We start from the raw sequence: 23,555 nt of genomic DNA, 5'->3' as shown, positions 1-23,555 counted from the left end.
CACCTCTGTGTGGAGCCTAGGGAACCCCCAACAGGTGTTATTAACCATACACCTGGAAAAACAAAATATGCTAATGTTTAGACTGGGCACATGGATTGAAAAGACAGTAACTCCCAGGCCTTATGGTAGATCTATAGAACATCAGGGATGCTCAGAAGACAGCAGTCATTAACAATGAGCTGATCAGATTGCAGATGGGCATTGTGGCTGTCCAGGAAACAAGGCTGTCATCCATTGGATGTCTCAGAGAGAAGGACTTTTTTTGTTATGGGAAGCTTCCAGAAGAGACTAAGGAACATGGTGTTGAATTGCAGTAAGAGCAACCATGTTTGCTTAGTCAGACCACCAAATGTGGGAAATGAGAAAATGCTAAAAACTCAGCTGCAGACACCAGTGGTCATGGTCATCATCTTCAGCATCTACACCTGCTTTAATTTCTGCCCAGCAAATCAAGGGCAAGTTCTATGATGAACTTTGCTGCCATCAGTGAGGCCCTTCCCATGAACTGTTACTCATTCTTGGTGACTTTAACGCCAGAGTTGGCTTTGACCATCACAGCTGGCCATCATGTCTGAAACACTCCGGAACTGGAAAGATGAATGAAAACAGACAGCGCTTCCTTGAACTTTGTTCCCAATATGGTGTCTGCATAACCAACATCTTCTATGTCAAGCCCTAGCATAGAGTTTTGTGTTGACACCCAAAATCAAAACATTGACACCAGCTTGACCTCATCCTTACCAAAAGCAGCAGTTACCTCACGGCAGACCAATACTGATCACTTGCTCATGTGTAGTAAGGTGAACATCCAGCTGCAGAGTTTCTTTCACTGTATAAAGAAAGGGAAGCTGCATATTGACACAGGCAAGTAAGTTTGTCCAAGCACTTGAAAGAGGACTTGCCCAGCCTAGATGGCACTGACATCAGCAAGAAATGGGAAAAACTACAGGATGATATCTATAACACTGCAATAGCTATCTTTGGGAAGAAGACAGTCAGGTGTTCTGATTGGTTTAAAGCCCATACCGAAGCACTGACATCTGATTGAGAAGTATGGACAGGCACTTGCTGTGCATACAGGTTCTTTCCCAATGAGGACAACTTGCAGGCACTCCGTTGTGCTCAGAGGAAAGTGTAGTAGGTTGCTCAGTGTTGTGCTAATTACTGGCTCCATCTTTGCTTCAGTATTCAGTAGGCTGCAGACATTAGTAAGATGCATGGAATGTATAATGGGATCAAGCAAGCCATCAGTCCAACACAAAAGAAAATCGTTCCACTTGTCAGCCACAGGTGAGGTCTTGAATGACAGAACCAAGCAGATGGAAAGCTGGGTGAAACAGTACTTACAGCTGTATGCCAGCGAGACCATAGTTACAGAGAGAGCCCTAAATGCCATGGAGTCTCTGCCAGCTATGACTGAGCTCAGTGCTAAGCCCATTTTGGAGGAACTCAACGATGTGCAAAAAGCACTGTCTTCTGTAAAAGCCCCCAGGAAAGATGGTATTCCTTCAAATCCATAAGTATGCCACCAGTACCCTAATCTCGGAGCTGCATTCTGTACTTTGCCAATGCTGGAAAGAATGTGGTGTACTGCAAGATATGAGGGATGGTAAAGTTACCATCTGTGAGAACAAGGGTGACAAAAGTGATTGTGACAGATGTTACAGCATCTCCCTTCCCTCAGTACTGTGGAGAAGCTGTTTGCACGTGTTGTCCTGAAGAGGCTCAGCATTTTTGCAGAGAGTTTACCTAGAGTCTCAGTGTGGGTTCAAAGCTTAACTGTCAGCCATAGACATAGTTTTCTCAGTTGGGGCAACTACAAAAGTGCAGGAAGTAGCCCTTATTGATCTGACCAAGGCATTTGACTTTGTCAGTAAGAAAGGTCTGTTTGTGTTTCTGGCAGAGGTAGTCTACACCCCCCAGCACTGGTTAGCATTCTCAGGGCCTTACATGAATGTGTGAAGGGGACTGTCATGTTTGATGGATCAACATGTAGCCCTTTTGAGATTCTCAGTGGAGTGAGGCAGATGTGGGTGCTGACACCAATATTGTTTGGTATCTTTTCTATTTTCAAATTTGCTTTTGAAACTTCTACAGAGGATATCTTTCTTTGAACCAGAATGCACAGCAACCTCTTCAAACTGTTGAGGATTAGATCAAAGACCAGCATGCTTAGGAAGCATCTAAAAGAGTTCCTGTTTGCTATAGAAGCAGCTATTCCTGCTCACACTCAGCAGGAACTTCAGCCAGCTTTATACAAGCTGATATATGACCCACCTCCCCTCCTACATGCCTGCATATATTTTACAGGTAGGTAAGGTAAAAATCCCCAGTGGCAACAAAACTGGTTTCTAGTAACCATTTCTGTGCAACAAACTACTGTCCTCATTAGACGATCACTGTGGTCTAATTATGCTCTACATACACTAACCAGTGGGATTTCCTGACTTCTTGACTTTTTCCCTTTGTTACAAAGGTAGTAAATTTTCACTTCTTCCTGCTTTACAGTCAAACACTAGTCTAGTCTACTGACCAAACCACGTCATTACATTCTGTTCCATTTGAGTCCCAGCCAGTACTACAGGCTTAGTAAACTAATTTGTGCCACCAAATAGACAGTAACTTTATAACCTTTGTAGTCTTCCTTGAGTTGGCAATATTTTTGCTGAACTATTTATTTTAGTGCAGACCTTAATTCAGTAAGTATTCTTACCAAGATGACTGTCTCCTGCAGCCATCAAAAACGAGAAAGTATATTTTTAGTGTCATTGACTGTCATTAATCAACAGTAAAATAACAAACACAATATTGTGTATCCATTGTTATTAATAAAAGATTTCTTAAACAGAGTATTGCACAAAAGCATTTCAGCATGTAAAACGATGAAAGCAAGGAAGCTTTATAGAAGGTCTCTTGTGCAGAAAGTTGTGTAATATATAACTGAAGAGTTAACTGAACTAGTTATGTTTTATATTATTTAATTTAGAGCTCAGCAGTTTCCAGATTGTTCAGGTTGCTTTCCATCCACTTTCAGATAGTAAACATTCTTCTGCTCCAGATTCCCACTTATAAGAGAGTGCAACTTCCATAAATTCTCTCCAGGTATTCTTCCCCTTTTTTATTAAACAGCAGCTCAATTTCAGTGGTTACTAATGCAGGCATTCCCAGCACTTTTCCTTACACCTTTATTGAGTTATCACTTAAGACATAAGCAAACATACATTTATATAAAAGAAGACAAGCCATGTTCATAGTTAGACATTATACGTTACATGCATACTTTTATACAATTATCATCAGTTCCCAATTACATACATTTTAATTATCCCTTTTTTAACATCATCTTCTGTTCTAGATTCAGTTAAAAACTCTTATCATTGCAGGTCTTTCACTTAGGATTCCCTTGTCCCTTTCTGTTTGCCCTCCCTATCATGGCTTGATAGAGTATAGGCAGTCTCCAACTTGCAGTCCAAGTGTCATCTTGGCCTTTTCCCATTCTGTTACCTTCCCTGTTTCTTTGTTCCCAGTAACTTGGTTCCTTTGCCAGTTTTCTCAAGTAAATTCCAACCCCCACTTGCCTTTTCTCTGTACCCATAATTACAGTCATCCCTGTTAACAGAAATGTTCTCCATTGTAATGTTTGCTTAGTTCTTAAAATGTTTTCTACTACTTTATGAATATAATAATCTGTATGGTTGCTATTATTCTCCTTAAGGATCTTCATCCAAAATCCCACCTTTCCAAAATTTATTGAATTCCCCCCACTTCATCATCCATTTGCAGTTTGAATTAGAGTTTTCAGCTTGTGTTATGTATATCAGCCTAAACTGTGTAGCTCTAAAATATCTATTCAAATCAGGTAATCCTAAACCACCTTATATGGGAAGGATCAGTTTATCCCACTTGACCCTTGCCCACTTCCCCTCCTTGATAAAATCCTTCAACTCTTTATTATCATCCACAACTTCTTCTATCGTTGATAAAAATACGCCTGACCTGTATATAAAATTAAATGGGACTAAAATCATTTTCACTGCTTCTATCTTGCTATCCAATCCATAACCCAAGTTCCCAGTTTCTCATTTTTTAACCCATACTCCTAAATACTTTTATCTTGTCCCCATAAATAATGGGTATTGCTAGACCAGTTCATGTATGGGTATATATTTTACAGTTATAGCCTTTGTTTTATCTTCATTAATTTTATAATCCAAAATTTCTTGAAATTGTCTCAGAATGATCCACAACACCAGGATGTCCTTTTCCAGTTTTAGCAGGTACAAAATAATATAATCTGTTAATGAAGCCAGTTGTTCTTAATTACCAGACCAATTATATCCTTGAAATTCTGAGTCCCTTATTTTCTTTGCCAGTGGCTCTAACTATAATGCAATTAACAAAGAAGAAAACTACACCCCTTTTCAAACCTAACCTATTAGAGAGGAACCCTCCCACTTAAAAAAATGTTGCCTCCAGTTCCTCATATATCATCCAAATTAACGTTATTATTGCATCAGGGAATGCTACTCATAAAATCTCAGCTTACTCTGTCGAATGTGTTCTCTGCATCAAGATCCAAAAACAATAGCAGTATTTTCTTGTGTTCTTCTTACCTCTGGCTCATCATTGTTCTGTTAATGTTGTCATATGTTTGCCTCCCCTCCAGAAAACCACATTGATCCATATTTAGCTGTAATGGACATAAACATTTTGTAATCATGATTTAAAATTGAAATGAGCTTATATGAAGGTCGAACAGATTGGTCTTTACCTTCTTTAGGTATTACAGCCACCACTGCTTTTTTTTTCCAGGATGTTGATGCCTCCCTTTCTTTTAAAGTTACTGTTAAAACTTCCAGATTTGTATCACTTTCTTCTCTCCTGTCTTCCAAACATCCACCAGAATATCATCTATTCCTGGAGAGTTTCCTCCAAATTGACTATACGTCATCACTTCTTTCTAAGCTCCTCTTAACTTAATTGTTGAGTCTCATCTGCCATTTGTGCTTTTCTTGATTTCCTCACTTCTCTGCTTTATACACATTTTCACAAAATTTCCAAAATATTTTGAATAACCCTCCAGAATCTCTGGTTATTTTTCTTGTTGTAGGCTCACTAAGCTTGGCAACGATGCTTTCTACTTTCTGTTGCCTAATTCGTTGTGCCAAAAGTTTTTGTGCTGTGGAGTTAAAAAGACAGTGACAAAGAGCAGCCTTTCTAAACACATGCATATTATCCAGGTACTCCTTTATTTTCTCTCTAGAATTTTGCAATGGTACCGCTTCTTGTTCTGTGAAATATCCCTTGTTCTTTAATACTTTACTTTTGTCAACCCTGTAAATAATTCCTGTTATTTATTAACTGTATCTCTCTCTCATTTTTACCATATTTTTAAACTTCATTTTATCCCACTCACAAGTTATAACTTCAGGAGTTTTTTCTTCCCTAATAACACCTGAATAATTTCTATTACCCGTTCCTTAAATTCTTTTTTTTAACGGGTAGTTGAAGTGCCACCATCTCATCTATACTTTATTACCTTGCATTTTATCTTGGAAATTATTGGTGCATGATCTGAAGTAGTTAATGGATGTGTGTGTCAGCATTCTCAATTAGATGCACGTTCATTTGAAGTATAATTGCCGCCTAGTCTAGCCCAGTTATTGTACCTTGGGGAGTACTATGTAAATTTTCCCAGAGTTCCTGATACTAAATTTACATCTTCCTTAACAAATATTTTCATAAATGTCTTGAGAAACCTACCTTTTTTTGTTATATTTTCCCCTTCTAGCCCCCCCCCATGCATCCTCATTGTGGCAAATCAAATTTCATTCCCCACCTATAAATAATAATCCCTGCTGAAAGCTGATTATTTCTTTTAAAAAAAAATAAGTTCCATAATAACAGTTTTAGGTGGAATATAAATACACACCATCTAAATCCTCATCTCTTGACAGTAGCCCCTTACTACAACAAGTCTGCCATTATCATATTTTCCCCTTCTGTAACTGTTGGAGCTCCAATTCTTAGCAGTTAATATAAGTATGAATATCCACCCCAAAATCTTGTCTTTATGAAATTCGCATGCTTTATTCTTTCCAAATGTGTCTCCTGTGGTACTGTTATTTGCACTCTGCATTTTTAATGTTAAATGTTTCTGCAGACCATTATTCACATTCCAAGATAATGTGGAAAATGTCGCCATTGTGATAAGTCATCGTTATTCCCAACTATTGTACATGACAGACATTAATATTTCCAGCTTTTGAGGTAACTGCACCCACTGATGTTTGACAGGTTAATCCTTTATACATTTTTTATCTTAGCATTGGAATCTGTCACATGTTACAAGACGTTCTGTTGTAATGAAAGTCCTCTAACAAAAAAATACACTCTCAGAACATCCCCGTAACATGTTAACTTAACACAAACCTATGTACATCTTCAAGTAATGAAATTTAACCCTCCTGATAGGAAGAATTGTCACAAGTACACAGCTACAAACCTGGACCTAGCCTAAAATTGAGGTTATCCGTGCTAACCATTGCCTTTGCATCTACTTAACACTAATTGATATCCTGTTCTTTGTTATATTTATTTCCCTCACAAATGTGAAAAACAACTTATTTGCCTTCAGAAAATATTAACTTTTAGCCTTTAAGAAACAAGTGATCTGGCTTTTTATTGCCCCGTTTTCAGCTTGCCTCTATGGAAATGCAAGAGAAAAATGTAGTCCTCGGTTGCAGGCTTCTAAAGACTAGCTGAATATATTAATTTCTAAATTAAAGCATTTCATCATGTTTGGTGTTCTCTTGTTCCCACTTAAAACTTGTTATTGGAATAAGCCAAGGGTCTTAATCCAGACATTCGCCTAAGCAAAAGTAAGAAAAACATTTCAGTTCTACATACACTGTGATCTGTGTACTTTTGCATCCCATCCCCCACCTCAACAACCCAAGATTGCAGCCTGTTAACTTAAAAATGCTTTTGTGTAGCCTTTTTCTCTCTCTGCAGTGTAATGCTTGCATTTCTTACTACTAGAAAAGAAGTAGGGAAGACAAAAAAGGCATCTGTTTACTTTAGTATCTTTATCGCATACAGAAACAGCTAAAAATACCTCACTATAAAACATGCAATTTATATTGTGAAAAGTTTTATAGAAATACTGTTAACAGAAACTGTTTTATTAAGTTATCTTTTTCATTCCTATCCCCCCTCCCCTCGTTGTTCTTGCAAACATTATTGACATGAAGTGAGGCAAATGCCTTTCAGTTCCCCACAAGTTTAACAGAGTCACAAAAGTCCATTATTTCCACTTTTTTTATACAGAAGTATTTCTAAATGAGCAGTGATTTGCATTTTCACATTTATTCACTAATTTCTGTGGTGCTGGTCTTCCTTTTTGTTCATCTCCATCTCCCAGGTCCAGATTCCAGTTAATTCCCAAGCTACCCCTGATTCTTCTAGTCAGTGCCTGTGCTTTTCTCTCTCAAGCATTTTCCTTTAGAACAGTGGAAAGGGTTTCACTGGCACAGTCTTTGCGTGTGCTTTCGTATCAGAAGAATGAGAAGTGGAGTCCCCTTCTGCTTTATGGCTTACTTTTTGTTGGTCAGACTATTTCCTCTTTAGCTTGTTCTGCATCAGAAAATTACTTTGATCCTCCAGGAAGAATATACTGAAGATAGCTGACTACATTTGTTTCTCTTTTGCCTGGTGCATACAGTGAATAATTATTTTTTACAAACACTCTCCTGTCTCCAGCGTTTAATACTTTGCTCTTTTGCCACAGTTTTGTCAGGTTTATAGGTAGATACTAGGCTAATGACCCCCAGGGCATGGGCATTTATTAGGAAGTTTCTAAAGGTTATGTGAGGGAGGGTGTTAGTATGGGCATAGTTGCTGTCTTCCTCTGCCTCGGAGACATGGGGGCCAGACCTGGGATGAGTTTGATTTCCTATCCATTGGTCAAGGTTACTGTTAAACAGAGTTAGGTATGGTCTCTGCTTCATATGGACGGGGAGCTTGTTCCAGAGCATGGACATTCTCTGAAATATATGTCTGTCCCGTTTATGTTGCAAGCAAAGTTTAAATCCTTGGATCTAGTGGTTCTGATACTGTTTGTTTTGTGGATGTGCAGAAGGTTTATTGAAGCTGGGGCCATAGATCACCTCTCAGTAACTTGTAGGAGACTGAGTACGAAGCTGGGGCTTTAAGGTGATGTGTGTAAGACGGTGCGTTTATACCCTGGATTCTCCTCTTAAGGAGCCTTTGTGGACGTTCCAACTGTTGCATATGTCTGGTCAAGGTATGTGCTGAAGGAAGCATTACACTTAGATGGGCCTGATAAGGGATGAATAAAGTGGCACTCTGATTTCCTTATAACTGGGTGCCATACCCATACTTATAAGTTGGGTGACATAAAATGGTTTTCTTACTGCCTTGGCCACATGTGGTCAAAGGCCAGATTACTGCCTACATATGTTCCCAGATGCCTGACAGCCTAATTCTTATGGGTGTCTTATCGATGGAGTAATTAGCCTGGGAGTCCATTTTCCCAAAAGGCACTATAATTTATAAGCATTGAGTTTTAATCCAGTTTAGTGAAGATGAACTCTTTCTGCTGGTAGGATTGCACCTTTACTTAAATAGGTCTTTGATGCTTTCTCATGACTTGATTTGGAGCATACATAGTGTGCCCTTTCAATTAACAGCTCCTCCTTTGGAATACCAGCCCAGTTGCGTATTTGTACCTTCATAAAATTAATATAGTCTGTTCCTTCTAGTTTTGTGGTACAGCAGAAAGTCTCAGATTATCCGTACATGCTTTGTACACTAATTCTATTTTTTTAAATGTCTCCCTTGAATTCGTACTTGGCCAGCCTTTTCTTCATTTCATTGTCTGATTTTTGCAGTTTTTATTGGCTCTTCTGAATATTTCTTTAAAGCTTCTTCCATTTTTTCTATCCTTTTGTTATTTGAGTTGATACACTCTTTCAGTATTTCGTTTATTTAAAGCTCTGAGCACATTTGGCTTCTGTTTTCCTCTAGATTACTGGAAACCATGTCTTGCAGGGCTTGAACTGCTTTTTGCTGAACAGCTACACATTCTTCCCATTCAATGGTTTATCTTTACCTTTTCTAGCTGATTTTCTTTCAGGCTCTCAGTTTTTTTCTTTGATGGTATCCAAGCAGTGTACTTATTAGCCATAACTGACTTTACTAATAGTGACAGAGTTCCTGGTCCTTATCTTTCATTTTCTTTTTTCTCTTTGGGAGAGCTGAAGTTAAGCTGTTAATCAGTGTGCAACCGTCTTGGAAAGTTCCAACATTTCTGATTTTTTCATAAGTTTATGCTTTATTTCTTGGATAAAGCTGTCTTATACCATTTCTAATCTTTTGGGACTGAAACTATTTTTCCTTTTTTTTTTGTGCTTTGAACTGTGTTACAAAAACTACTGTCATTTATTCAGTGCAGTGTTTAAAACTGTATCACTGCAGAAACAGACTTCAGATTGCCACTTAGAGGGAAAATAGTGCCATTTGTATATTTCTTATTCTGGCTGACTGTACAGCCATTATTTGGTATTGCCCTAGCTAGTTTTTTTTTGTCTTCTGACTTGATGGGCTCAGATATGGTACCACCCCACTCCCCATAGACCATCTACCACTTTGTGCACCTAAACAACATAAAAGTAAGACAAGAAGTGTGCCTCAGCCTGTGGCTTATGACTCAGCAGTAGCCTTGGTCAGGTTATCATACCATTCACCGACTTTTGGTTCCCCTGTTGGGAAAGTGCCACAACTGTGTTTGACACCAGGTTCAGACACGTCCACTGGGCCTGTGCCATTGCCTGTTTCAGGTACAGGATAACCAAATTCTTTAGGTGCAGAGGAAGTCAGTGGTGTACAGAATCTTTTGCTAGTGTTGATACACCCCCCAACGATTCTTCCCCTAATGTAGTGACTGCTAAAAAGAGACAGAAGTCCCACCTCATTGCAGGGAAACAGTCTGTGACTGTTTTCACCCTAGCTTGTGGCTAGATCCTTTTTCCAGGCCTTTAATTCCAGTTGCAAACCAGTTTGAATAACGCTCTTGCTCCTACGCCCTTTCAACTATCTAAGCATTCTGATTTTGAAGGGGATCTTGAATCTTACTTTTCAGAAGTGTCAGAGACTGACCATTTTCCTTCACCAGTTTCCCTGAGGACAAACAGGTTCAGAAACCCAAACAGATGTTTTCTTTTTCACAAATGCTGGCTAGGTTTAGAGATGTATTCAGTTGAGAATAATCATGGGCTTGCCCCCAAGATTATCAAGGTTATATGAACTTTTGGAGGATGAGGCCCTGGACTGACAACTCTCCCTCCCAGTGACAGAGGATGTTTTTAAGAAGACTTGTAATTCTCTGCTGAATGGGTCTCCACCTAAACAAAAAAAGCTTAAAAAGTTCAAAATGTGCTCTGCCATGCCCAGCCTCCAAGCCCCCTTGTTGGTGGGCCCTGTATCAGTTTCCCCTGTGACCTTTTCCAATAAAAAGACCATGTTGTCCCCAAACCCAGTCCCCCAAGGTAAAGTAGGTAAGTGTCTAGAATTTCCAGGAAAATAAATTGGCACAGTCAAGAACAGTAGCTTTTAAAGTCTTTAACTACCAGTGTTTTACATGGAAGTTTGTGTTGAGGTGTTTGTGTAACTCAGACGAGTTTGCTGCATCGTTACCTGCCGAGTAGAAAGGCTATGAGAAAGAGATTTTTCCAGTTTTTCTCAAATGTATAAACATGCTTTAAAGAGTGCCTTGAAAGGGGCCAACACTGTTTCTAGAAATGCAGAGAAGTTTGGTATGTTAAGGAGGTATTCTTTATTATATGGCCAAAGCTTTACTGTTGTAAAAAAAAAAAAAAAAAAAAAAGAGGTTATGAATGCTGTGCATGATTCTGATTGTGTTTGGTACAGCAACTAATCAGATCCAAAAACACTGTGATGACAGAATGACAGAGGTAAACTGATAAAAGGGATATTTAAAATGTTCCATACTCTCAAGTTTCCCACCAATAAGATGATTTTTGAAGTTCCAACAAATAGAAATCCCAGCTGAATAAAAAACAAGGCACCAAAAGGAAATGGCATCACAAGAATTCTGCCAAGCCTAACAAAAGCGGCTCCCAAAAAGGATACCCCCTCCCTTCCAACCTATGACTATGTTGAGACTCCGTTCCTGTCATTCCCAAGCCTCCCCCCCCCCCCCGGTGCCCTATCTGGAAAGTTACCTCTCAACAAAGCAGTCTGTCCATCAGTGGTTTCCAACAAGTGGGTGCTCAAACATCAGTGGTGATGGTTAGACATAACAGTGGAAGGAACCTCCATCGCTGTTCAGGGCCTCCCCCTCACCCATTGCACCAGACTTTCTTATACTCTGCCAAATGCTGGACTTCAGGAGTCATAAAGTCTGGTCCCACCTTCGGAGAGAATGATAGGTTTCTACACCCGAATTTTTCTGTCCTCCAGAAGAGGGGTCATGGAGACCACCATTGACCCTGTCATTTCTGAATACATTTGTCAAGTTCCCAAAGTTCAAGATGCTCACCCTGCAGTGATGGAAGAAGAGTGCTTCCTTTTCTGCCAGACCACTGCTTCGTGGTAATTCTGGACTTGACTGGTGCTTATCATCATATCCCCATTGCTCGTCTCTTCAGGAGGTACCTGAAATTTGTTGTCTGGCTCTTATCAGTTCTCTGTACTGCCTTGGGAATATCCACTGCACTTGGAGTGTTTACCAAGTACTTGTTCTAGTAGTGGCTCTATTCCAGACATCCTTGAAGCCATGCTTGGTGGACTGAAGCATTCTCATTCCCTTGGATGTATTTCCACCCTTTCCACTAATTGACAAAGTACTTCTGAAAATTTATAAAGAAATGCCAAATATCATTGTGGTGACCTCCTGTAAGCACCGACAGTTTTTGTGCTCCGTTCGAATGGTGTTAGCCAAGAGTAATGTACTGCGTACTTCCTCACACTCTGGATTTGCTCTCTCAGTGTCGGGGGGTGACTGGTGCACCCCAGTTTGGAGTAACTTCAAATGACAGCCTGGATGATTCAATTTTAACTCCATTTAGGTACACGCTTCATGAAGATGTGTGGCAGGTGTTAAATGTGGCCAGAAAACTTGCCGTTAGAATATTTTGTGTTTAAAATGGATGAGGTACTCTAAGTGGTGCCTAAGTGGGGACAAAGTGTATCTTGAGGTTAACATCCCTGTGGTCTTCATATATTTGTGTGAGCTGCTCCAGAATTTCTTATCATATGCATCCATTAAGGTGCATTTAGTAGCCATCTCTGCTTGTCTGTCAATGGAAATTCCCTCTTTCTTCTTCTCTTTTGGTAAAGCAGCTTATGAATGGAGTATCACATTTGAGATCCAGGGCAAGCTTCACTAGAACCATTCTCTAGGGGCTCTTGAACCCTTATCTATTCTCCTCCCAAGTTGGATAAGCTTTGGGAATCTATCCGAATGCCAATAATGGTGTATTTTTTGAACATAGTACAGTTGCACAAGTCCTAAGTACCTGCAACAGTAGATGTAAGTAGGACACACTGATTTACTGGCATTACCCACAAACCTGTATAGATGTGCATAGTTTGGTGTTTGGGTTGCCACTGAGTGCTGCTGCATAGCCTTTAATGTCTTTTGGTTTTGAACGGTGTATGTTCACAAAGCTCTTGTTTTCATCTTCTCTTCCTGATGGATCCTAGAAAACTGAAAGGGTCCTATCTGTGGGTTTTTAATGCAGTCCTGCTATTGCCAGATTATTGATCCATCACACCTTCAGACAGACAGTGGGAGGGTGTCCGGGTTTAGTAACTGCCAGAGGGAGGGTAACAACGCATTACTACCCAAATGCCACTAAGGCAGTGTATTTTATGAACATCTACTGTTGCAGGTAATTAAGACTTAAGCAACTGTACTTTCTCCACCCCTTCTGTGAAAGAACAGCTCTTAATATTAGTCTTAAATCTTCCCTAACTTGAAGTTTCATCCATGCCCCATCATTTACCTGCATGAACCTTTTTCACATTGCTAATCCTTACACCAACATTTACCTGAATGGTCAGTCCTTTTCATTTCTCTTTTCGGGTATCTAACACCTGATGGTGTACTCTTTCTCTTGGGACTTCTGACAGGTACAGTCCCAGTCCTTTGAACTTTTTGTCAAATTCCTTGGTCATAATTTCCATTTCTGGCTTTGTAATCCTCTTTTCCACACTCACAACTAGATTGCTTTTACTTCGTAGAATCACACGGTATGACAGTTTGCATTTCAAGATGTGTTATGCTGTTGGAGGTTGAGTACACGTGACTGCAAGCTTGTAACAAAAAAAAAAAAGAAAAGGAAAACAGACTCTCATAAAAACACATTAAAAATTCAGTATGCAATCCAGTTTTATTTTAACTGTAACCTTCTTAGGGTGTTCAGTGTACAACTAGTCTGTCCCAGAAAGCAAAATGGATACAATTTTATGTACTACAAGGAATAGACCCCTTTTGCAGTCACATCTCAGTAAACATGTTAGTAGACATAATAGTGCCTTTTCTTGGTGATCATTCTTCTTTCCTTCTAATCTGCATAAATGTATAGGGCAGGAAAACATCTCTTTGAGGTTAGCAGTTCTACCTGATACTTCCCTCTTGGCTTTCATTGCCAGAGTTGCATGATGAACATACTGGACAGAACTGTTTTTAAGAATATTTACCAGCTGGCAAGCTCCCAGGTCAAGTGAGGCACAGATACATATAATATGCACATGCACAAAACTTTTAAGAAACAATTTTAAACAAAAATGAATGAGAAGCTTTCTTTATATGAATGAGGCGAAACACTCTTACTAGGAAGCTATGTAATATTTCATCTGAGAGCAGTGAGCTGTTTCACCTGATACAAACTTAGATTTCATTACCACAGTAACAAGTTTTTGGTTGCACACTGAATGTTAAAAACAGAATTGCATTAAGTGAGATTACCGACTGACTTGTTCCTAAACTTGAACCAGTACATTGGGGCACAGACATGCGTATGTACACAAGTCTTTTCTGTTATGACCCCCCTCCATAGAAACTAAAGTAGGATTCAACTTGAAATAAGTTCATAATTACTGTGGCCATTTTTTTTAAAGTTGGATGTCAGTTTACCAGCCACCACTGCAATTTAATAAACCCTTTTATTTTTTGCTTTAACTATAAGTGAGGTATTGTGGAAAAAGACTTTATAGTGGAAGAAAGCATACAGCCTTTGTCCATTGTATACTATACAAGTATAGTTCATTTATTTTTACACTTCAAATAAAATGCTCATTCCAAAACCTAGCAAAACTATCCTTTCTACTTACTTGCATCAAGAAGTTTCATTTCCTCACTCGTCAGCTAAAATAGGTCTTTATACTTGGCCTGTGTAAGGTACTTCAGTTTCTGAAAAACCCACCTTTGAAACGAGTTGTAATTGTAGTTATTTTCTCTACCACTCTGTGGCAGAAAAATGAAGTTGTACTACCCAGCAACTTCCAAGATGTGACATCCTAGGAGGCACCTGTTAAATCATCGATGAATTTAGAAAAACATCAGAAAGTGCATTGATCCACACACAAGCTGATGAACTGCAGGAAGTGCTTCAATCACAAAGGTACACCTTTCTCAATGTTTCTACAGTGACCTGGTATTTTGCTAATGTAATTAAGACTGGAAAAGCTTTGTGGACTGTCTTAAGAGTATTTACAAGTCGTGAGTCTGAGATCCCTGCCTTAGTCACTGATTTTATTTCACTTAACACCCTCTAACAAATGCTACCATACGCTGTCTCTTAACCAGTATTCAGTGTGGCTCCACAACCCTAGTTTTTGGCTTCCTCTTTAGCCTCTAGTGGAGCACACTTTTTAAAAGACATTAATGAAATTCAGTTACCCAACATTCATTTGGGAGGTATTTTTTTTTGTTTTGGAGAGGGTTATTCCTTAGTGCATTTCTTCTAGAATACAATGAGAAGTGCGTGTGCTTCTGCATTTTAGTTTATCTTTATTCTTGGACAATTTTGCATTGTTGTTGACAAGTCATTGTGCTAAAGTGCTTACCACCATTCCACCATAATTTTATCTTTTATTTCTATAGAGTGATAAATTATGTTAATAGATTTTCATAAAACTGCACACTACCAAGTGTTGCAAGGTCCGTTATTATATGTAAGGAACAAATATTGAAGGGATATGCACAAGTATTCTGAAAGTAAATGCAGCAGCTTGTTTAATGTAAATTTACAGTAGTTTTGAGGCCATAAGTGAATGAGTTTCCTGTATAACAATACTGATGTTGACCTGCTGGGTAATGATGTATGAAGCAATTAGTTGCCAAAGTTATTCTATGCATTTGCTTGCTTACTACACATAGGTGTTTCTTCCTTGATTCTTTACTGCTCAGATATTGTGGATATCAAACCTGCCAACATGGAGGAGTTGACAGAGGTAATCACAGCAGCAGAGTTTCACCCAAGCCACTGCAATACATTTGTGTACAGCAGCAGTAAAGGCACTATTCGGCTTTGTGACATGAGGGCAGCTGCACTTTGCGACAAACACGCTAAATGTGAGTGCTTAAAATCGCCATTCACAAGCATTGCTTTATTTTAAAAGTGCATATCTTGTTACAGGAATGGTGTCTTATTAATTTGTGCTTTCTGTTTCTTCCTGTTACTGAAATTTAAAAGGGACTGCAGCAACACTTACCTTTAAAGGTCTTCCAAAGGGCGGTATCTCCAATCTTCTGACACGTTCCCTACATCCTAAAGAAAAGGCACAAAAATATGTCTTTCACTTTGTAATTTTTCTCCTCCTGTACATAGTAAAGGTTAATAAAAACAAGACCGAAGTTAGATAATTGCTGCTTATCAGTGTGATCTCCTCCTTCAACTCAGTGAAAGATATACTGCTCAGATTTGAGGAAAATGTGGGTTTGAAATTTGTCTTGACCTATGGATCCTAAGCTTTTAATCATATCCAAATATAAATTGTGGACTTGTTTTTTGTAGTAATGAATGTAAAGATACTGATTAGGTACATAGGGCATACAGTGTTACAGTCTGCGGAACAGCATTCGTTTTACAAATAGTAAAGGGCATTGCTCCAAGACCCTGTTAGGTGATTTTTTTTTTTTAGTGCCCTTGACTTGTTAAAGTTAAAAGTGATATACAGCTACAGATGTAAATAAAAAAACATTGACCTTCATGTTTTGTTTGCATGCAAATTTATAAGTTTTATTTAAAAAATAATAAAATCAATATTTTCTCCTGATTTTTCCTAAAACAATTTCCAGGAGAAAGGTACAACAAAGTGGTATAAAAACACTAAGAAGTGTGTTCACGGTCACTTTCCTGCAGTTTACATTTGAAATTCTCCTTGTAGCTGTCACAAGAAAATACCTGCTTTTTATTCCCAAAATGGAGAAAAGATATGTTTGAGCCTAGCCTACCTCCAGAGTCCTGAACACTGCAGCTATCTGACATGCCACACGGCCAGGAAGAGTACTCTAATTGATCTGCATTGCAAATGTTGATGATTTACCATTTTGATTTGTTAATAGGATGCTGCATCAGAGTTAAAATATTGATCAAGGGGATGATCTATTTGGAAACTTTCAGTATGATGATACACTGAGATTTCTGAACCAGGGTCTTGACTGGAAATCACAGTAATTTCACTGAGAACAAATGGCATAATTGAGCGAATACTTTAGTGTAATAACACTTTAATATCTCCTTTCGTCAACAAAATGACTTCTTCAGAACATTACAAACACTAATCCAAAACAAAAAAAACTATAAAAACACCAAGTGAAGGCAGGAAACCAAGACTAGATCCACAGAAACAGTTTACTTACTGCTTTTGTCCGCAGATCCAACTGGACTTCATCAAAATAACATGCTCACTCACTCCAAATGCTTTTAAATATGCCAGAAATGCTTAATTCAGTTGAATCAATTAAAAGCCCCTCCTCTCTTCAACAAAAAACATTAATTACAAAAGCAGCATAAACAGTATAGAGTGCCTACTTTTTCAAATCTCCCTACTTTTTAATACAAAATGTAATACAAAATAAAACACCATGCAAAATGATACAGTATATTAAAAAAGATATATATATATATATATATATGTGTGTGTGTAAAAAAAAAAAAAAATTCTAAATATTGAACACCATGCATTTCAACACTCAGTTGAAATAAGTGATCTGATATTGTTAATCCTTGTTCATTCCTTACGTGTGGGTATCTGTTCCGATCTCGGAACCGAGCCGGCCATCTTCCAAGCTCACGTCAGCTACAAACTCTCGAGCTAAAACTCTTATCCAGAATTCCCCTCTCCCTGTTACCTCAGATTTCATTTGCCGCATTGCCATTCGGTCGTGTCAAGCTACTTCTCTTGAGCTAAGTACAATATTTTGTTGTCATACTAGTCTAAAACAACTTTTTCTCTCAGAAAAGTTACTAAATAGTTTTTTCTTACCTTATCGCAATTAGCGACTATACCTTCTTGAATCTTTTCAATCCCCTTCATCCTATTTACCACGAGGTATTTTCTTCTTTACCATCGTTGGTAAACCTCTTTTTCTCCTTACCTTCAGGTATTTCTTGTACCATTGCTGCTATTCTTTCCTAACGTGGCAGATAAAAAGGTAGTCCAGGATTTAAGAGATGTTCAGATTGTGGCCATAAATTACCTACTTCAGATGCACATTCCCTGTGTGTCTATTGCTTGGGTGTGCCTCATTTATCAGTTGACCCGCCCTGTGGAATTTGTAAGAATTTCTCTGACAGGACGTTGATTGAGAGGAAAATTAAATTGTTATTGAAGGGGCTACTTAAATCTCCTTTTTCAGAGGCTATTTCTAGGTTGGAGGTTTCAACCCCTCCAAGATCCCATAAGAAAAAGACTGATGAACATACAAAGGCCAAGTCTCTTCCTTCGTCCCCGGCTGGGGACTCCCACCAACCGAGACCCAAGAAGGCTAAGCTTTCTACTTCGGATCTGACTTTTTCGGCTCCAGTGCTTTCGGTGCCTAGATCTTCGGCACCGAGGCCATCGGTGCCATCTGTGATTTCGACACCGTCTAGCATGCCCTTTACCGTATCAGTACCAAGGGGCTCCTCGGTTCAGACTTCTCCACTGGCACCGATTATCCAGTCGATGCAGACTGTTACCACATCGGCTCTGACACCTTACCTGGAACCGACAACTCAGTTATTGGCACCGATATTTTCGGTCCCAGCCTCAGCACCAACAACCACTTTGGCGCCGACCTTATCGTCGGTGCAGACCATGACTTCGGCACAGATGATTTCCTCTGTGCAGACACCTGTAGTTCAGTCCTTTATGGCCCCGTTATTTTCAGTGCTGACTGGTGAGGTGGGCACCGAGCTTGCCCCATCTTTGAATAGACCTGACTCTCCCTCAACCGTGTCCATGAAATCCACTAGAAGACTCTCTGAACATGACGTATTGCGTCTTGTTTATAAAGTGCTTTTGGCCAGAGTTATCCCGCCTCCCAGGACCTATCCTTTCTTGGGAGGTGATCACCCTTTGCCAAAGACCCCTACTTATTCTCCTCCTTCACTGCCTTTGAAGCCCCTTGATATAGCACAGTCTTCCCCCTCTACAGTTCCCTTTATGGACCTCACTAAGGAACCGCAGTTGCCTTTGTGGCAGGAGAGTTTTGCTACGACCCAGGATGTCAGCTGTGGTGTATGTAATTTGGTGTTTCACAGCCATCCAGGGACTCCGAGGTGGCAGGCTGAGCCACTTAGGGGAGGGGTGACCCCTGTTCTGGACACTCACCCCTCTTCAGGAGGACCGGCCTTCCAACTAATGGAGAAGGCTTTGGCGTTGGCTGGCGATACTGTGCTATCAGTCTCCCCGCCCTCCTCTGGACCGCAATGTACACAAGTCGCTCCTAGCGGACATCAGGCCCAAGGACCTCAGGATGTACAACCACAGGAAACCCCTTTTGCGTTGTCTTCCTCAGCTTCGCCCTCTGAGGAAGTTCATCGAAAAAGCTTGTGCAAGAGGAAGCAAATGGACTCCACAGAGGAGTCCCTTACTTAAGACACTAACTTTGATGATGGGGAAGGGTCCCCTTGGTCACCCTCTGAGGTATCCTTTGGTGATATCCTTGAAATCCTTAAACAGAGAGGTGACTGGCAGCCCTCCCGACTGCTGAAGAGTCTGTGTTCCTGCAGGCCTTTCGTGCCCGGCCCCCTACCTCCTGGGTTACTCTGCCTGCCGACAAACTGGTTCGGCTCATTGTGCAGCATGCGTGGAAGGCCCTCCCTGCAGAAAGGCTAGACATAACCATAAACTGGCAAAAGTCCAATCTCACCCCATCTCAGTCCACAGAATTCATAGGGGTCATCTTGGATACAAACAATTGCAGAGCATCCATTCCAGAGCACAGAATTGTAAGGATAAAGCAACAACTGATCCCAATCCTTTCAAGGGAGAAATCCACAGCTCACTCTGTCCTACAGTTGTTGAGTTCCATGGCAGCCTCCATCACCATTGTCCCCCTGGCCAGGTTTCACATGAGGCTTCTACAATGGCTACAGCTCACCCAATGGTATCCTTTTCAGTATCCTCTTTCAACCAAGGTTCGAGTAACTCAGGTGCAAACAGGATTTAAATTGGTGGATGATCCACATCCCGTCACAATGGTCTCACCCCTTCTCCCCCCAGCAGCCCAAGGCTACAGTGACCATGGACACCTCCCTGATGGGGTGGGGTGGGGGCTATGTCAGGGACAGACAGTCCAGGGTACTTGGTCCAAATTGGAGGCCCAACTGCATATAAATGTTCTAGAGCTGAGGGCGGTGCTTCTGACGTTGCAAGCATTCCACCCCCTGCTGCCATCTGGGACTATTGCGATACAATCAGACAATATGGCGGTGGTCTGGTACATCAGCAAGTAGGGCGGAACCAAATCTTACCTACTTTGTCGAGAGGCCATGAGGATATGGCAATGGGTGATGGCTACCAACCGTTTTCTTCTAGCAATGCACATTCCATGGAGTTCCACCATGATAGCAGACAGACTCAGCAGGTGCATTCTACAACGTCACGAGTGGTCCCTGAATCCCTTGATAGCAGCGGAGATCTTCCACCGCCGGGGTCTTTCTTGCTGCAGTCTGTTTGCATCCCCGACCAACTACAAATGCAGCAACTACTTCACCCTGATTCCCCCTCCGGGACAGTCACCCAGGGATGCTCTAGTCCACGATTGGCCCTCGAGTCTTCTTTATGCATTTCCACCTCTCCCCCTCATTCCCCAGTTTCTGAAGAAAGCCCAACGGTTGAAGAGCAAGGTGATCCTCATAGCACCATATTGGCCTCATCAGATTTGGTTCCCCTTCCTTTGGCTTCACCTGCTAGATCAACCATGGATTCTCCATCCAACCCCGGGGTTGATCTCCCATCCGCAGAATCTGATTCATCCCAACTTGGACAGCCTGAAGCTCACAACTTGGCTCTTCCAATTCCCTTGATTGCCAGGAAGAACGATCTTTCTTTGCCAGTACGGGACATTCTTATTGCATCTCATAAGTCTTCCACTAAAATTGCTTATCTAAGCAATTGGAAAAGATTTACCCTTTGGCTGAAAGAAAAGCAAGTAGGTCCCTTTTCAGCACCAGTGTCGATAGTACTGGAGTATCTAGCCGACCTATTTCATTCGGGTCTCTCGGCCTCTACCATTAGAGTTCATTTGGCTGCAATATCTAATTTCTATGAGGGTGTCCAAGCCTCCTCTCTTATGTCTCACAAATTATGCAAGATCTTCATAAAAGGTGTGAATCATCTAAAGCCCCCTTTTAGAGAACCTATTCAACCATGGGACCTATCATTAGTTCTACAATATTTTACAATGCCACCTTTCGAACCAGCTTCTTCTTGCGACCTCAAATACTTGTCATGGAAAACCTTGTTTTTGGTTGCCATTACTTCTGCCAGACGTATCTCTGAGCTTCAAGCCTTATGCATCAAGAGTCCATACTTGATTTTTCATAGAGATAGAGTGTCATTGAGAACTAATCCTTCCTTTCTGCCAAAAGTGATCTCTGAAATGTCCATTAACCAAACCATTGAATTGCCAGTTTTCTTTCCCAACTATTCAAACAAAGGAGAGTATTGCCTACATATCCTAGATATTCACAGGCAAATTTGCTTCTACTTGAACAGGACTAAGGCCTCTCGTAAATCAGACCAGTTATTTTTGGCATATTCTGTACCTAAATTAGGATGCGCTGTTGCTAAGGTCACATTGGCTAGATTGTTGAAAGACTGTGACCTTCATTTATACATAACGTTATATTCCATTGCCTACTACCATAAAGGCTCATTCGACAAGGTCGGTGGCATCTTCTGCTGCCTTCCATGCCAGAGCTTTTTTACATGACATCTGTGCAGCTGCAACTTGGGCTCCATGAGAGCCTCACAGGAATAGAGGTAGCTGGGGACTCTGTGCCACACGTAAGGAATGAACAAGTTTAACAATATCAGATAAAGAAGTTATGTCTTACCATAACGTTCCATCTGTATTGTTGATCCTCGTTCAGTCATTACGACCCTCCCTCCCCCTCCTGTTTCTTCTAGTGGATCTCACCATCCAGTTCTTTTAGGTCATTTGACCAGAGGTAGCCTCTACCTTCTTTTGACTTGCAACTCAGTCTGAGGTAACAGGTAGAGGGGAATTCTGGGTAAGAGTTTTAGCTCGAGGGTTTGTAGTTGACACGAGCTTGGAAGATGGCTGGCTCGGTTCCGAGATCAGAACTGATACTCACAAGTAATGACTGAACGAGGATCAACAATACAGATGGAACGTTATGATAAGACATAACTTCTTTTTTTTTTTTAGCATATTTAAAAGCATTTGGAGTGAGTGAGCATGTTATTCTGATGAAGTCCAGTTGGATTTGTGGATGAAAGCACTAAATAAATGGTTTCAGTGGATCTAGCTTTGGTTTCCTGCCTTCATTTGGTGTTTTTATAACATTACAAACATTACAGATCATTGACATGAGAGTTGGGGATTTTAAGAACAGGCTTGAAAGAAGAGAAACTTTATGGCAGTTGAAATTTGTGGCTGACAAATGTCCTGGTTTGAACGAGGTTGTAAACATTAAATGTTTTTAAAAAAACAGAAGGCTTAAAATTAACTAGTTGTAATGCTTTTTTATATCTTACGTACCAATCATTTTAATTGGTCTTATTTAGTTGATCTTTTACATGATTGGTTGGCTATAGGTATTTAAATGTTTAAACTTTTGATGTAATTGTTCTGAAGAAGTCATTTTGTTGATGAAAGCAGATATTAAAGTGTTATTATAAAGTATTCTCTTGGTTATTCCACTTGTTCTCATTGAAATTATTGTGATTTTAGTTGGGGTTTTTTTTCACTGTCCTTCGGTGGTTGTTTAATACTTTACTGGAAATAATCAGAATGATGACAATTTTAAGAAGGAAACCTCAACAGACTTGTCTCACCCTAGAAATATTTGCAGGGCCGGTGCTAGCATTTTGGGGTTTCATGTTGGGGGATGTACGGTGTGGCCACGCCCCCTTCCCCTTACTTCAATCCTCAAAGTTTGCTAGAAAACCAAATTGCTTTGAGGGACAGATAACAGTATCAAGCACAGGCTAAAGCAGTCTCAAAGCTTATACGCCCTACCACCAACCTCTCAGCACATAAGACTAGATTAGGGCTTTAAAACACTGGGCTTCTGAGCTAATAAAGATGTTAGGCGAGATTTTGCAGTAGCATTTGTTGCACGAACCCACATTTTTTTGAGAGTAACGGACCAAAAATACCAGGCAAACATCTCAACACTGGACATCATTCTCACAGCCCCAACCCCCGCCTAATGTTTCAGCACATTTCTAAGCAAAACCAAAAATAATTACAGAACAAAGACATAACATCAGAGCAATAAGCATTGCTTGTTATAAACTTACAAAGGTACTAGAATAACAGGGTCTGCATTAGTATGAATTAAAACATCAGTACATTCTCTCACAGCCCCTACCTCCCAGTGTTTCAGCATAATTTATTTATTCTACATTTGTTAACCGGGATGGTCTGACTGGACACGGGTCCATTTTCATTAGAGGCTCGGGAGAAAAGCTCCACAGTAATAACATTTTACACATTATGTTAAAATACAGTATACAGAGAATTTTCAAACAATATGTTAAAATACAGTAGAAGACATAAAACCTATATATACAGGAAAAAAGTTACACATGGTTAATAACAGAATAAGTATACAAATTCAGTCAGCATTAAGAGAAGACCTAGACTGTAATATATATATTACAGTAGGTATATTAGGAAGTGAGGTATATAAGTGGAATAATTTGAGGACTTGCGTAATACATGGGCATAGCCACTTATTCTTTAAGTGTGGTCTAACTGAGTTTTTAAAGAGAGAAGAGGTAGGGGCAGAAATCAGAGCAGGACAGAGATTATTCTAGGTTCC

The 23,555-nt window shown here is 40.1% G+C and overlaps 1 protein-coding gene across 4 annotated transcripts in view; it reads left to right on the top strand.

Moving 5' to 3' along the window:
• The window catches only part of PPP2R2A (protein phosphatase 2 regulatory subunit Balpha), a 1,574,838-nt gene that overhangs the window by 1,228,374 nt on the left and 322,909 nt on the right, over window positions 1–23,555 (top strand). For all 4 annotated transcript variants that reach the window (XM_044083139.1, XM_044083140.1, XM_044083138.1 and 1 more), the window contains exon 7: window positions 15,458–15,622. In XM_044083139.1, the coding sequence (XP_043939074.1) occupies window positions 15,458–15,622 (165 nt within the window). The remainder of the gene's footprint in view (window positions 1–15,457; window positions 15,623–23,555) is intronic.

Source organism: Protopterus annectens, chromosome 9.part0 (genome assembly GCF_019279795.1).
Source record: "Protopterus annectens isolate FY-2018-M chromosome 9.part0, PAN1.0, whole genome shotgun sequence".
Taxonomy (NCBI): domain Eukaryota; kingdom Metazoa; phylum Chordata; order Ceratodontiformes; family Protopteridae; genus Protopterus; species Protopterus annectens.
The sequence above is the reverse complement of the archived record's forward strand: the minus strand, read 5'-3'. Positions and strand labels throughout refer to the sequence as shown.